General features: G+C 37.6%; 1 protein-coding gene across 4 annotated transcripts in view; it reads left to right on the top strand.

Annotated features, from left to right (window-relative positions):
- LOC106958257 (tenascin-like) overlaps positions 1 to 16678 on the top strand; it is a 28811-nt gene that overhangs the window by 5233 nt on the left and 6900 nt on the right. For 3 of the 4 annotated variants that reach the window (XM_015050054.1, XM_015050055.1, XM_015050053.1), the window contains 4 exons: positions 4940 to 5055; positions 11617 to 11770; positions 12299 to 12568; positions 13131 to 15965. In XM_015050054.1, the coding sequence (XP_014905540.1) occupies positions 4940 to 5055; positions 11617 to 11770; positions 12299 to 12568; positions 13131 to 15965 (3375 nt within the window). The remainder of the gene's footprint in view (positions 1 to 4939; positions 5056 to 11616; positions 11771 to 12298; positions 12569 to 13130; positions 15966 to 16678) is intronic. The other variant, XM_015050056.1, reaches the window with a different exon arrangement.

Genomic DNA, 16678 nt, shown 5'->3' with positions numbered 1-16678 from the left:
CAGATGTTCTTTATGCACATGGCAAGTTACACTCAATGGAAAGACTGTTTTACTTGGCACACAACTCATCTATGTGGTTGCACTGAAAGGGATCAAGTCCAAATTAAATCACTGACAGGCAAATGTATATATTTTGTTTCCTGCATTCTTTCTGAAATTGCATGTTAATATTCCTTGTGTAAAGAGGAAACTAACCAAAAGGTTTAACGTTTTAATTCTTTTGTATCCAAAGTGAGAAACCTTACGTCTAGGCAAAGGAGCAAACATCAACAGACATTGTTTTCCCTCAAAATTTCTCTACAACAAATTTTGCAATTCCTAATTCCTTCTGCTCCAGAATAAATTTGTATCATCATCAGCCAGGTTACTTTGATCCCGTGCCGTTGCACTTTCTTGCTGTTGTTGTTTTCGAGGGATGTTGCCAGGGTGTGTTAGCACCTAAGCGCTCATGGAGCTGGTTAAAGCTGCAATCATTCCACTGACGGAACTGTTTCATTAACAGTGGAGCAGAACCAAGACCTACTGCCCATAAAAATGCCTCATACTCCTGTGTAATGGGTGTTTGCAATGCTCGAGTCTGACACAAGACATGAGTGTGTTTCAGTGTGTAATGTGCTTCTCCAAATGTGTGCAAGCATTTACAGGACTTAATGGAGGGATCCCCCACAATCTAGAGTCCTCTGGTGGAAAAACTAAGTGGGTAGCATAAACTTTCCATGTAATTTGTTGTTGTAATTTGTGCAAAAGTACTTCGGTCTCAAAGAAAAGAAAATCAACACTTGGCCAACTGCATAAAACATTGGAAAGAATGCTGAAGAAGAAGCTTACATTTTAAGACATAACTATACACTGACCTTTGATAGTTGTTCAAGATAAAGTTTCACATTTACACAAAAAATGTCCAGCCTGTCACACTTATTTTTAGGTATTTGAGTGTAATGTAGTGTTTGAATGTAATCCTAACTATATGCAAATACACAAGCATATTTACTAAATAACAAGACAAGCAGACAAAGTTTAGCTAAATATGCAGTAGAGCGTTTTGAAAGATCAGTTACAGGTTTGGTTTAAATCAGTAACCAGGTGGCAAAAACATTTATAAATGGTGTAAAAAAGCAAAAAGAACAAATGGAAACAAAATACTAAATAAAGAGTTGCTAAACTACAAAAAACTGCATTTAAATTCCAACATACTGTTGAGTAGATGATGAAACGGTTCAGACTATAGGTCTAGTAAAAGTCACAACCAGAGAATAAATGGCTGTCATTTTCTAACAGACATTCACATTTGTTTGACCTGATGTAAAAGAAAAAAAAACAAATTCCTGCCTTTGAAAGCTTCATGGTTGTTGAGCTGCACAAGCAAAGTCCTTTTACGAAGCTCAATTGGTGCCATGGTTAGATGCATTAAAAATTAAACATTTTTAAAAATATGTCTCAGATAAATTCAAGTGTGGATCTCAGAGTTTTACTTGTGCTGAGCAGAAGAAGGCTTAAAGTGTATGAAGAGAGTCAGATTTTCAGCCTGAACTTGTTATGCTGATTGCAGCCTAAGTCCAAGGCTTGGTCCTCCCTTATAAAAATGTTTTATTCTCACAAGAAAGAAAACAACTAGGCTGTCCTGAATGTTTCCAATAAAACTGGCATGACAAAAAGATCTTGCTGGAGATGTTTATTTTATGCAGCACAGTGAATAGGATTCTGGAGATCTTCACCTTAAGTAAACAATAGCGCTCCAGGTTGTGACTACATCTTGTTATGTGGAGATGTTGCATCAGGCCTCCCTATTTGACAGAGGGCCTCATCTGTATGACAGTGACTGGATCTTTCAATAAGATAACATTGCAGTTAACAAACCCTTCTTTTTGTTTTGGACTATATTGGACATTAGTGGTTCTTGCCTGGATGTTTCCATGGTTGAGCAGCTCTTTCTGCTTTTCACCACATTCCCTAAAGACATAGAGAGACTTATTAGGTCACATCCACTTTTTTACACAATCCTAACTGTAGACAACAAACTTGTTCACATACACAGCTGACAGATAAATTATGAATATATTTTTCTTTATTTATTTAGTGCATGTTCAACAGTTCCAAATCAATTTTGTAAATTTTTTGAGGAAGGATTTCAGCTCCAGACATTAGATTCTTTCATGGAGCCATCTTCATCACATGGAGAGTTTATCCCACCAACCCTCTGGAAACACATTAAGCATTTCTAACCAAATCCTTGAAAATGGATAATGAGAGCAGTGGGGCCACTCGCAACCGAATCCTAGTTCACAAGATTTTTTTCATTCGTTTTTGGATTTTTGTTAGGAGTTTAAAAAGTTAGAGAAATTCTGGATTTTATTGGTTTGTGAAAATGTCACATTTTTTATTGATTCACTCTTGATTGAACCCTTTTAGAACATCAGAATTATTTCATATGTTCACTCAAAAATATTTACATATACATTTCATTCATTCAATATTTACCAAAATGGGAAGAGACAATAAATAGATTGACGTCTCTGTTTTCCCACTTGTTTCCCTGCGGAAACTTGGTGTAAATGTACATCTGGTTGCTTTTTAACCAGAATTTCACATATTTAAAGTAATGAAGACACTGGAGAATGATTAAAAAAAACTGCTTCAGATTTCAGTGATCTTCATGTTGGATTTGGATAATTGCTTAGGGGAATATTACATCATACTCTGTTAGTGGTGAGTTTTCAGTTCTTTTTATGAGGGCCTTGCTGCAGTAAAACAAGTCTGTGAATTATTATCTCAGTAAGCCATCGTTTTGTTCAGTTATTCATCAGTGGGGGGCTCCACCGTTTAGAGATCCTAAACTTTTAGAATGCACTAAAGTTGTGAAAGGAACTAAATTAGTGCAATAATCAGTTGATGGCACTTTGGGTGAAGTTATTCTTCACAGATGTTGAATCTGTCCTCTGTAGGTGTGGAGAGCTGAAGAATTTGTGGAAATATGAGCAAAATAAATAGCCAGCATGAGGGTGCTGCACTCTTGATTTCTAACAAAAGGTTACTGGTATTATGTATCTACTGGAATGCCTCTTTACAATCTGAAACGTTTCTCCATATAAGGGAGTATCTGCAGCTCCAAACGTTTCTGACTAGCTGTGGAAGAAGAAGCAGAGTTTGTATCAGTTTGATCAGCAGCTCCACGGCTTCTCAGCTTGATAAATGCATTTTACATTTGATGTGCAGTCTGCAGCTCCTCTCGTTCTGAGCAGTAAACTTACATGTGCAATTTGGAGGTGTGTGTACTCCTCTCTGTAAAGAAGCCTAGTTGTGGCACTACATTTATAGGTATGGAGATAAAAGATTGTTTATTTCTTCTTCTTGCCAATATTCACACCCAGCAGTGTTGCAATAATTAGTTGGGGTTCTACCAGCTCAATGTTGGCATCAAGTGGTTGCAGCTTTAGCATGAAGTTAGCATTGCTAGTCCATCCATTATTCTGGTAGATCAGTCCAGTGTGATGGGGTACAGTCTATATTTTTTGCCTCAGCCACATGACTGGAGATGTTTATTGCACCCCTGATTATTCATTTTTTTACATTCACTCTATTCTGGGTTTGGATTCAACCAACTCCTGGTAAAAGTATCTGCGTATTTCCAGTTTTATTTAAAATACAACGACGGAATGTCAGCCACATGATCCAAAACCCGGCCCTGGTGAGTTTTAAATCATAACCCTGGATGTGACTCTTAATGACAAAACCACTCTGTATCATCTGAACTGTATCCCTTTCAAACAGGTCAGATTTGACTGTTTTATATTCAATGTGCTGAGAAGCAGATGATTTAGGATTTAGTTGAAGATTAATGCAAATACATACATTTACTGACACATGTGTTTGGTAAAGATAGACATCTAAGTACATTTTTAGAGGGGACTAATTCATGTCTGTAGGTCAGTTTGTTCCATGGTGGTGTTTACAGAGGGAATATGTTTCCTGATTCTCATTTATTGCTGTTTAAAACAGTACTCTGCTTTTCACACAATTACAAAACAAGTCATGAGAAAAGAAATGTTCATCTAATGCATAAACAGAATTTTTTAAATGATTAAAATACAATTACAATTGCAATATCTGATTTTATAACTTTAATGGTTATAAGAGGGATAATACATACTAAAGAGAGACTGAATTATGGACCCAGAAGTGTTTTCTGTGTTAAAGAAAAGTATAAAGTTAAAGGATGGAGAAGAGGATCATTAAGAAATAACAGCAAATAATGCAGGCTGGAGAGATACTGAAACTTTAGTATGTTTCCTTTTTGTTGCAGTTTGGTTTTTCACCAGCATTGTAGAAAAGAAAGTCTCCAAGTTAAACTGATTGTTCACCAGTTTTTAATTTCCATTTTTGCTTCTCCCTCGTTCTTTGTCATTTTGTACCAGTAAAATTATTAATCTTTTGCCAATGCAATCAACTGGTGCCAGTCATTTCACTTGGTTGAAGAATAGTGAAGAAGAATGATGAAAAAATGCTCATGTCCAGTATAATTATAATTTTTTTTGACTAGTTTGCATTTCTCCCATAGATTGTTGTTCTGATCCCAACTATGGCAGTCAGTCATTACTTTATCTCATTTCCCATATGTCAAAGTAGAAAATGTCCCAAAGACAGGTATTGATTGACCAATAGAGGGTCTGATGGAAAGAGACTTAATAAGGTAAGTACAAAACTACTACAACTGATAAAGTACTAAGTGGCGAATTAGCTAAATGACCAGAACCCTAAATAGGACACATTATGATAAGCAAAGTGGCACAACAAAACTAAATGACAGAATAATTGATTTCTGAACTAAATCAATGGGGATACCTAATTTAGCTAAGTCCTGTTTTTGAATCCCTTTTATTTAGAGCCACAGAGGAATGAACATAAACTGCTCTGAACAAGTTATTGTTGTTTTCTCTTTAAGCCATGGTGGGTGTGTCTCAGCTGGGTGTTCAGGACATCACAGATTCTTCTGCCACTTTGATTTGGACTCAACCTGCTGTTCAGTATGAGACTTATCATATCACGTTTACCAGCCAGGTAAGTTCTCAACCTATTTTTACATTTCTCTCTGTCTGTCTATGATCCAAAAGTGGGGGGTTTTTTGTGCATAATTCTTCTATTTTTCTAAGAAATTCACAGAATTGCTCCATCAGATCTCATACTGCTCATTCCTTTGACTAAGCATGCCTTACGAAAAAAAAATAATAATAAAAACAAAAACCTTAAAGCTGTATATCTGAATAGCGTTAAAGTTTCTTTCCCTACATTTAACATTCTTATATCATTCTGAGAAATAATTCAGAGTTATTAGATTAGAGCCAAATCAAGGATTATTGTTTTTTTAATCTGATGTCTCTTTAGGGTCCTTCAGGGAAAGGAAAAAAAACTGAAATAATCTGAAACTTGAGACAGATGAAAATAATAATGGTAATAATAATAGAAAAACTTTTGGATTCACAATAGAAGTTGCTGGATGTGTTTACTGTGAAGAGTTGGTATGGGAAGAAGAGAACCTGGTCTTGTTTTTTGTCTTTTGTCGCATCAAACTTATGTCCGCTTTTTGTTTTAGCCAACAACAGACTGGTATTTCTTCCAGGAGGAATAGCTCAGCAGTCAGATCACCTGTTTCCAAATACTAGCCCCTCATCTATCCTCAGAACACATGTTGCATTTCCTGAGCGATTTTAGGATTTTAGGACATTTCCCGTCACTCAGAGAAGCTGTCTACGATTTAGCATGCTGAAAGGGTGGGATCTTTAGTGATAATGCTGGCAGCTTAAACAGTATCAAACCATCTGCTGCTCTGGTTGTAACGGGAAACATAAAAGTAAACATAGCAACAGAATCTGGATGAAGCAGCTCAGTCTGATGCTGAAGTTCAAAGCTCCTCTTTTCCCGTTGTATTGCTCCCATAGCCAAAGCAGTAGCATTTCTATATGCTTTGTTTAGCTGTAATTGATTAAATATGTTATCATTGTAAAAAATGCTGTTTATTGCACATGTGGTAAACAAAATATGTGAATATAACTTACTTAATGCAAACCAATCAACAAAAACGTTAAATTTGGGTCGTAATTTTGACTTTCAACATGTAATGATTGTTTGGAGTATTTCAGAAATGAGCCGTCCACTGAGATTTTATAGCACGAAGGTTGAGTCAGAAAAAAGTATCCACGAAGCAGAATTTATGTGGATGAAAATGATAAATTGATGTCAGAGGAAAATGGGAATTGCTATGAAAGAGGCAAGAGTAGCTCACTTGTTACAGTCATCAACTCTGAAATGCATCAGATTGAAACTTGAAGCAGAATGGCCAGAATAGGGTCAACATTTTGCAGAAGAAACATGAAAACAATGTTTCACACTGAGATGTCTTGCATGTAACTACCAATGCATCATTGTTTTAATATTATTCTCTGTCTAGTAGTGTTGAATTATGGTCACTTCTAGGAGGATAATCCATATAATTTAGCTCAAGTCATGGAAGTCGTGTTTTCTGACATGAAAATGAATTCACCGTGTTATAACAGTTGCCTAAATTACCACACCACAGTCCACGAGAACACATCTGAGATCTGATGAAAGAGGAGAGCCGAAAACCTCTCCAATATTTCAGGCTGATGGTGGCAGGAGTTGATTTTTTTTCTTTGTGTTTTTGATCATGATCTCTGCACAACAGACTTGGATTCTGTCTCTTTTCAACTTCACGGCCACCAGCAGTAAACCCAAATTTATGCTTTGAAGTTTTCCATTCAGCAAGTTTTCAAAGATTCCCACACATGTTCTTCCCTGAACAGCCGAACATTTTTTGTGCTTCATCATCTGGACTCCTAAATTCCCAAGGACAATAAGTGTGGAGGTGAACATTTCTGAAACTGTCAAACAATCTCAATTTCTTTTATAGAGTCAGGTTGTCTTTTGTAGAGACAACCTGACAAACATCTTGATTGTACGCCGTTTTTTTATGCAGCTGTTAAAGATCAGCTTGTGTATTAGGTACATTACAATTAGTTGTTGTCCAGCATGATTTGTTCATAAACATGTGTGATGAATCCATTCCAGAGGACATTAAAAAAGTGGAAAATTACTACATAGTGACTGAAACGGAAAAGGCAACTGAACAAAGAAAACGCTTCTTAACCTCACTTTTCTAAATTATTTAAATTAAAAACTGTCACCAAGATGAAAGGGAAGCCACTCACTGTTTTAGATTACTGCACAAGGTCTGGACATTTTACCACCAAACAGCACATGTTATTTCCTTTTGAACATTTTCTTCCTATGCAAACCGTATCATAGTGATTGTCACGTATGGTGATTACTTTCAAGAGGTATTCAATCCAGCAGTGACTTTATGGAGGACTTAAGACTCCAAATAGGTTTAGAAAAAACATACACCAGAAAATGGATGGATGGATGACCCAAATACAACCTTCTGCTATTAACTTTAACTAAAGTTAAGCCTAAAATTATTCATACCCCTGGTAGATTTTGATTTAAAATTATTTCCAATCAACAGACATTTTATTCTATATAAATAACATGTAATATAAAAGGAGTATCAACTGTAAAAAATGTATAATTTTTATTTAACATTTTGATTCCTTAGTATCTTGACAGGAAGGGCAAAGAGGGAGAGGGGATGATATGCAGAAAATGACAGGAAGTTGGGAATCAAACTTTGCTTAACTGTTAAACATAAATCTGTCACTTTTTGTCATTTATGCATAATCTATGGTCCAAAAATGTGGTCATTATTAGCCTGGTTCTAGTATCCTGGGACTGTGTCAATGTGTCTAACAGTGTTTAAACTATTAGTCAATGACTGCCCTTTTTTGCTTTCATCACCTCTAAATTGATCCTAAAATTATCATTCAAGACAGGAGGACAAGAACTCTGAACTCAGAGGTTACGTCCAGCGCAATTTAGTCAAAAACAAGAGTAATGAATGACGCGAACTGCTCCAGAGGGAAAAAAAATAATACAGATGTGAGATGCTTGTTGTTATGGAAATATGTAAACACTGTCAAAAACAAGGTGGCTGCCAGAGAGATGACATCACAGCCAAGGCACAGCTGTGACACAGGACAGGACCCACGGATAGAAAGAAGTAGAAAGACAACATTCTTCAACCCGTCGGCGTTTACAGATAAATGTCGAGGAAAAATTCAGCTTCAGTCTGGAAGCTCTCTGCAGAATCATGCAAACAACAGATCAGCTTTTAGCAACATGAGAAGTTGTGTTTACTGCTGTTCTGTGTCCTGGTTACAGCGTTAATCTTCCTTTGTTTTATTTTACCTATCAGACTTTAATGCAAACAGCAACAAAATGACATCACAGTATAGTTTTTGTTTTATTTTTAAGGTTTTATTGGCTTTAGATACCTTTATTTGAGAGGGGAGAGAGAGGTCATCAGAAAGGTCATTAGGCCAGAACTTGAGCCTGTGGCAGCCGCATCGAGGACTAAGACCTCCACTCATGTTTGTTCTCTACCCCTGTGTCACCACAGCACTCCATAGTTTTTTTTTTTGATTATTTAAAGGTTTTCCTGGGGACGGGACTATTATAGAAACACTAATGTTTCTATAACATTAGTCCCAGATGGCTTTGTTTCTCCGAGTAAATAATCTGGGGAACTTAAAGAACAATGCAATATGCTCCATTTTCTGCAAATCTGTTGCACATGTTTCACAGCAGTGGCTGCTTCACACCTGCATATATTTATGTGACAGATTGTGCTAAGTTCATGAATTTACAAGCCAAGAGTAACTGATGCAAGTAGTTTACACCTAATTTTACACCAATCACACATACAACAGGTGGAAAAACAGCTAAAGAGATGAAGAGGTGGCTCTTTTTGCATTTCATAAACATCTCCTGTCTTTCCGACTGCAGAGTTACATGCTTGCACTGTGATTTATATGAATACATGGAACAATAGCTTATCTCCCTCCAAATTTATGCACAATACTGGACTGAAATACTGGAGAACTTTTTAGCACAAGAAATTTGCTGATCTAATTTTGAATGCAGTTAAGAATTAGACAAAAATTTGAATTGCAATGATTTTTGATGCACAAACAGCTTTGTTATAGAACATCTTTAGACTAAGCCTCATTGAATCAGTAGTTTTGCAAAAGACATCGACTTAAACTAAATAAATAACCCCATCACATTACTGAAGACACTAATCAGTTCAATATTTTTTATGCATCACAACAATATTAAAGTCTTGTACATATACAAAAACATTTATCTTTTTCATTTGTCGACATCTGATCAGTTTTTCACTAAAAACATAGACACTTTACTGTGTCTATGTTAGGCGGCGATGTTAAAGTATCATGACCTTAAAATTAATCAAACCTTTTATATTCTATCAAATGTAATAAGCATAATTACATTTGATTGTTATTTCTGGAACACATATTGTTCACAATAAAACACACTCAAAAGTTAAAGCTGGACTAGAAATCAATATGTTTAGGGTCAAGAAATAAATATTCTTTAAAAGTTTCCAATATGAATGTAGAAAAGCCAAGACAACAGTGCAGCATTATATTTAGTGTACTTGATCTAGTGTTGTTTTATTCACATATTTTTTTTGAAAATCAAGAAATTTGTTAAACTATTATTGCTTCCTGGAAGATATTTTGAAGTTGTTCCTCGATGTAGTGCAACAGCCGGCCTTTAAAAAAGAGAAGCGTCTCATCTTCCATGTCTGATCTCATCTCGTTTTTGGGTGTAACCACCACATTCCCCCTTCAAAATCTTCTCGGAGGGTGTTTTTTAGATAGGCCTTGTGAGCCTATAATTTGTAACAGCTGTAATTGTGAGCTGTTTTTAAATTTTACTAGTTTGCTCTTTACAGTAACACTGTGTTTTTTGTTGCAAACCCATAGACAGTTCAAGACAGTTCAGTAGTAAGGCACTGCAGAACGATTCACAAACTCCTGCTCTTTTAGGGTGAAATGTATATATTTTTGCCATTAATTTGGAATAGATGTATGGAATGACCAATGAATAATAACTTCCAGCCTTTCATGTAATCAAAAAATATCCATGTATATATGTATTCATGTGATGAAGAGTCATCAGCTTCCTCAGTGGAACAAGGTAATGCCAAAGGAAAGGAATAGTTACAATTTGGTTTTCTGAATGAAATAAAGTTAATTCGAATCAAATTACAGGCTAAATTTCAAGTTTTATGTGGATGAATCACAAAAAGCTAAATTTAGCAAAAACAGATCATGGGTCTTGCATTAGAAGCAGGTCATTCAGTTTTGTTTAACTATAGTTAACTCGGTGCCAGTTTCCACTGGTGGTCACCAGTGGAAAATTTTATAGGAATCCTTTTTTATTTTCAAAGACTCTAAAACAACACCAAAAGTGGGAAAACTATTGGCAGTTTGAGCAGAAGAACATTCAAGCATCATCAATAAGTTTAAATAAAAAATATATTTACCACTGAGCAAACTATATCTTACAACCTAGCGTGAACTGCAGTAATGCAAATGCATTCAAACAAAGAAAAAGCCTGACTTGTGGAGTTTCTCTGTGACTGAGCCAACACTTTAACACCACAGGGCTGATTCTGTTTTAATGCATGTCTTGATTTTATTAGAAGCCTCAATTTAAGTGATGTCACCCTCATGATTATGGACATTAATGGAATTGCTTTGACACGAGGACACTGATCTGGGCAACCAGCATAGTGGCCAACCTAACAACCAGATGGTGTCCATTTAGAGTACAGCTCGGTATCCATTCATTAGAAAGCCATTTGCACTCAGCTGAGCAACTATTTAATATTGCAGCTTCGGATTCATGGAAAGTGTTGCGGTTTTGAGATGCAAGAACAGATCATCATCTTTTCATATCACTGCTTAAAGATTTTTGAAAGAGATGTTTGAAAACGTGTAATGTCCAACAGGGAACGCGTGAGTCATGGATGTTTTAAGCTCAACGTATCAGACATCGTGGATAAGCTGCCGCTGCTACATACTCCTCTGTCTTACGCAGCATAATAATAAAACACGAGGGTGTCCCGGAGGAGGTTTTCTGCTTAATCTTCATGGATCTCTTACGGATTTTCAGGAAACTCTCATGGTCAGTCATGTTTAATGGGGAGTGGTCTGCTCTCCTCATATGCACAAGAAGAACTTATCCAGACCCTGCAAATACATCCACATTCTGATAAAAAAAATAAAAAAAAACATTGTAGTGTAATCTTAACTAGATGAAATTAGATTTATTGTCATTGCAAAGCCCTATGCAATTCAGCATATGGCTTTCTTTCCAACAAATAATCAAAACAAAAAAGTGGCTGTTTAAAACATCGTGGAAAGATTAACACTTGGCTAATAAAACAAAACAATCCCCCAAAAATATGAACCGTGTTTCCTGCATAGCCCTGGATGGCCTTGCAACAAAGTGAGTACAATCTGACTTCTTGATAAGCACCTAATTAGTAATAATAATAATAACTGTGAAGTACACAAATAATTTAAGGTCATTAAACTTCTAAGAGGTAGATTCAAACAAGGGGATATCTGTGGTTTTTACTTACTCCATTCTCTTTTTGTCTTGATCGTACAGAAAGAGAAGGATCAGCAGATCACTGTACAGGTGGATGGAAGCCAGACCACCTTCACTCAAACGGGGCTGGCAGCCGGTCAGGAGTACATCGTGACCATTGTTGGAGAGATTAATGGTAGAAGGGGAGTTGAGAGCACAGCTGAATTTATGACCCGTAAGATTCCTGCTGTTTGTTTGCAGTTTTATTGAGGATGTCAGCCACTTTGACTCCCAACTTTAAATGTTTTCTTAGTTCTTTTAAACTCTATTTTGGACATGTTTCAGGTTGATGTCAATGTTTGTTTTATAGTTCCACTCAATGAAAATTGTGTCACAAAGTGGAATTTGAAATAAAATACATTTTACTGTAATTTTTGCAAAGGCAAAATGTCCTATGTTTTGCAAATGTCCCATCTGCAAAACATGAAGCTTTGAGCATACAAGCTGAGAAAGAAACCTCTTTCTAACTTACTGCCTCTTGTGATCAGCTCAAATTGCAAAATTTAGAGAAAAAGTTTGTGCAATTTCTTCCTGCTTCCCCATCTCTGAAGAGGGAGAGTGAGGCTGCAGAAGTTTAGGAATGTATTAAGGTTAAATTATAAAACTCTAAGTGCTGTACTACACTGCAGTTAGACATGCAGCAATATTTTGACAAGTTAGAAACTATAACTTGTGTCTCTATCTTTTCCTTCAAAATCTTCAGTTATCTCTGGTCCAACGAACCTCCAAGTTGTTAAGACCACCTCCACTTCAGCAGTAGTCCAATGGGAGGAGTCGCAGGCAGACATTGACAGGTACCGTTTGACCATCACACCCAAAGACGGAGCAGGGAGGTCTCAGGAAATGACCATAGAAGCTGGCCAAAACTCTGCCCATATTCAGCAGCTGGAGGCAGGGCGTTTGTACGACATCTTATTGGTGGCGGAGAAGGGAGTGGTCCGTAGCCAGCCAGCAACTACCCAGGTAGTTCCCGGTGAGTAAAAGAAGTTACTGGGTTGAAGACCGCAAAAGGCATCTGGTCAAGGTTTTCTCCTTAATCAATGTATAAACTGCCAGTAGCTTCAAATAGCCAAGTAAAATATTTGTTTCCCCAGGCAAGTGAAGACAGCTGTGGTGTTGAGAAGTGAACCTATATGTGTTCAGACACGTCATTATTCCAAGCATCACAGCATATAAAACACATTACAGGAAAGTCTGTAAAAGTTAATAGAGCAATGCCCTAACCTCTCCATCTGTTCCTGAGCTCAGTGTGGATATTTTCTTCTCACCAGATGAACAAACGCCAAGTCTGTCCAGGGAAAACATTGTTTATGTATTAATTTTCTCTTTGCAGGTTCTTCCTCAACATGCCTTCATTTCTTGTTTGTGTAAAACCGGCAAACGTCTTGCATATTTCTTAAATATGTCTTTAAAATTTTATAATTTCTACTAAAACATGCTTTTCTTCCTTTATTAGATATGACATCTTCTGGATTACTGCAACATGTGATGACCTTAACACTTAATCCAAATGATCACTGCTCTCACATCTTTAGGCACCACTGAGGACTTGACCATGCAGGTTACTCAAGCACCAGGACAAGACCTTGGCAGCAAAAGCAGAGACTCTAAACCTGTGGTCAGCAAAGTGGTAGCAAGAAATGACACCAGACCCAAAACTAGAAGACCTATGGTGACAAAGGCAGGGATGTTCCGTCCCAATGCAACCAGAGTTTTGCCTGGAGGAAGACGTTTCTTTCCTGATTCTAAACACAAAAACCCAGTGGTGTTGAAAAAAAGTGAATCAAAAGAAATTGATGAAACTAAAGCAGATGTTCAGATCATCCGGGAGTCTGTGGCAGACCACAGTGAAGAGATATTAAGCTCTGAGAGGAGTGGGAACCAAAGTCCAGCTGTAATCCCTGGGAATGACTTTGAATCTTCGTCGCCCCCGTCTGAACCAAATAGTGAAAGTAGCTCAGAGGAACTGCTCTACACTGGCTCAAAAAGACAACCAGATGCTGACATGGCTAAGGCTGAAAATAATACTAATTCAGTGTCTTCCGAGCCAGCTGGGAATATCAGAAGCCAGGAGAAGAAATGTATGAATAAAATTAAAGTAACTCACTTCAGATTGCCTTTAAAGAACAGAGGCAATGGGTGTGGAGAGGATGGGATAGGTTTGAGAGAAAATGCACTAAGTTCTAGTAAAGAGGAAATGCCTCCTAATCAAGAGAAGGGCCTTGATTTGCCACAAGATTCCTTGCACAAACTAATAACTGAAACGTTTGATGAGCTTAATATCACAACAATTTCAGTTCACCTAGCAAGACCTCTAAACCTTTCGGCTGATGCAGAAATGGTAAGGAAACAGATTTTAAAGGGGTTTCCGTCACTCTTAACGACTTCATCATTAACTGCAAAATCATCCTACTTATCACCCACCAAGACATCATCACCTGATGCAAAACCAATTTCCTCACCAACAGATTTGACGTCATCATCACACCTGTCAGTACTATCGCCTTCCTCAAAAGAACCATCTGTGTCACTCCCCTCACCATCAGCCCCCTCCACCAACCTGGATGATTTAGGTTTAAATGGAAGCAATGAATTGGATTCCACTTCCGACTCTGCATCTACTGAGGATAGTGAACTATCAAGTTCAGAAGAAAGTGAAAGTTCCCCTTTCCACCATGGTGATCCAAAACTAGGGTCCATTCGTCGCCTTTACCCCAACTTTGACTTGCTTCGAAACAAAAGCCATCAAAACGTGAAAGCTCCCACCCATTCTCCTCCTCATTTCAGCCACAGCTTAATAAAGGAAACAAACAATGTATCATCTTCACCATCTTTGTCTGCTTCAAGAAAAACACCCTCATTGGAAAGAAATCGTCCTGTGAAGGATGGAAACGGAAAGCGAGATGGAATATCCAGAAATGTAACCTCTGAGGTGGGAGAAAGCCAGAAAAAGATGCTGGCAGAACGTAGACATTTCCCTGTCCGTCGTCTCCCTGTGAAGGGTACATACCCACGTCGGATGGTTTCAAATCTTCAGAACAGAACCAGACCAATGTCAAAGATTTTGACTCGACCCTCCCAGTCTATAAATCCTGACACGGATACCTTGAAACAACAGATGCTTCCCACTGAACTGTTAAAAAATTCCACATCCCATTCTGGAGAATCTGTACCATCTGATCCTGTGCCTGAAACTGAAGGAAAGGAAGGAGTCGGGATAAGGTTCCCCAAAACCAGCATCTCAAATGAGTTCAATCACACACCAAGGGAAAGGGTTGCACCTTCCTCCCTTCAGCCAAACCTTCGTCACCCACACCAACATGGTGAATCAGTGCAAAATAAAACATTTATGAACTTCAGACGTCGCCAAAATCCTATCCGAGGTCCAATACGCAGACCTTTCTTGGGGAAAAAGCAAAATGGAGGCCCTCTTACTTTTGGGGTCAAAACCAAGGAACTGGGAAAAGACAGAACAAGTGAGAATCCTGAATCACAATCAGAAAACCTAAATACCCAGAGGTTTACCCATGGCCTCCAAACTAATCAACCACATGAACAAGTAAATGGCATATTAAGGCAAAATGTCCTTATGCATGAGCAGAAAACCAGTGAAGACAAACAAACAAAGGAGTCAGATAATGGAGACGATATCCTGATCAAACTGGAAGCGCCAATAGATTCTGACGTTGAAGAGAGACATGATACCGACAGGGATATTGGTGTCACAAATCAAAGTAGCATATCTGTCAAACCTGTCACACTTCCAAAGAGACAACCCACATCCAGAACTGTTGTAGATCAGCATCATGGTTCCCAAAGTATTGATGGAATACAAAAGAAAGAGTTTCCAAAAACAAATCCCAGTGTAAACACTATTTTTGACACTGAAACTGAAGGGACAAAAGGTCTTGCTTCTGAGGTTTCTTCTTCTGGGGGCGAAAGAGAACCCCTGAACTTTGTTGATGTGACAAACCAGACTTCCGATGGATTCACAGTGATTTGGGATTCGCCTGAAGGGAAGTACAAAAACTTTGTTATAAGTAGAACAGAGGTTGATAAAGATGAAAGCCAAAAGCAGGAGGAAAATAAACAAGAAGAAGATAAAGATCAAGACATCAAAGAATTCTCACCAGAAAATGGAGGTGACAAGGACAATAACAAAGTACCTAAAGATATTCAAGTCCCAATTACCCACAAAGGTGCAGTGGGCAGACCAACAGAGAGGGACAAAACCTTCAGACAAGTGCTGCCTGGTTCTGCTCGCTCCCACCAGTTTGAACATCTACCTCCTCAGACGGAGTACACCATAACCTTGCTTGGAAAAGGTCCCGGCATTCTGTCCAGTCTGCACAAGCTTGTCATCAGTACAGGTACTAATAATGGTGACGGGTAGAAGAACCACATCACTGTTATTATTGTCGAGTCTTGATCCAAAGAGTCACTCTTGCTCTTACAATCTAGAACCTTCCATGAGTTTCAGCCTGTTAAATGTTATTTGTGTCATGTCTTCACAGTGTATCTCGTCAGTTGTCACTTTGCTTGACCACCACTGGATATATCTGCTTGCAGTCAAATGCTCCCTACATTTCTGTTTCATAAGTGTGTTGTACTCTTGTACACTGTGTCTGGTTTGCCTTCCTGTGTCCGTCATGTGAACATATGTTCACTCTTACATAACCAGTTTTTTTTTTGTTCCTGTTGTTTTTTGAACACATTGGTGTTAAATAGTCTGTTTAATGTGTAAGTGTTGCTGTTGTACACTAATTTTCCAGCTTCCATGAATATGAGATATGCATATTCATGAATGACTACACCATAATCACTACCCATCTTACAATAAAATCTGAGTTATTTGATGTCAACCTTAAGAAGTCATTGCTATAAAGTGTCATTTAACACTCTAAAGTCCAGAAATTGCAATATTGATTTCCCCCCCTGAAACTACAAATTGTCAAATATTTACTTTTTGATGATCTATTTGATTATCTTTGAAACATTTAGATCAAATATATCTATTTAATTGACACCAAATCTCTTGCAGCAAACATTTTATTTTGCTTTGAAAGCAAATTCAATTCTTTCA

Source organism: Poecilia latipinna, unplaced genomic scaffold (assembly GCF_001443285.1).
Source record: "Poecilia latipinna isolate Pla-1442-1.1 unplaced genomic scaffold, P_latipinna-1.0 Scaffold973, whole genome shotgun sequence".
Lineage (NCBI taxonomy): Eukaryota > Metazoa > Chordata > Actinopteri > Cyprinodontiformes > Poeciliidae > Poecilia > Poecilia latipinna.
Note: the sequence above shows the minus strand (reverse complement) of the source record. Positions and strands in the feature narration are given on the sequence as shown.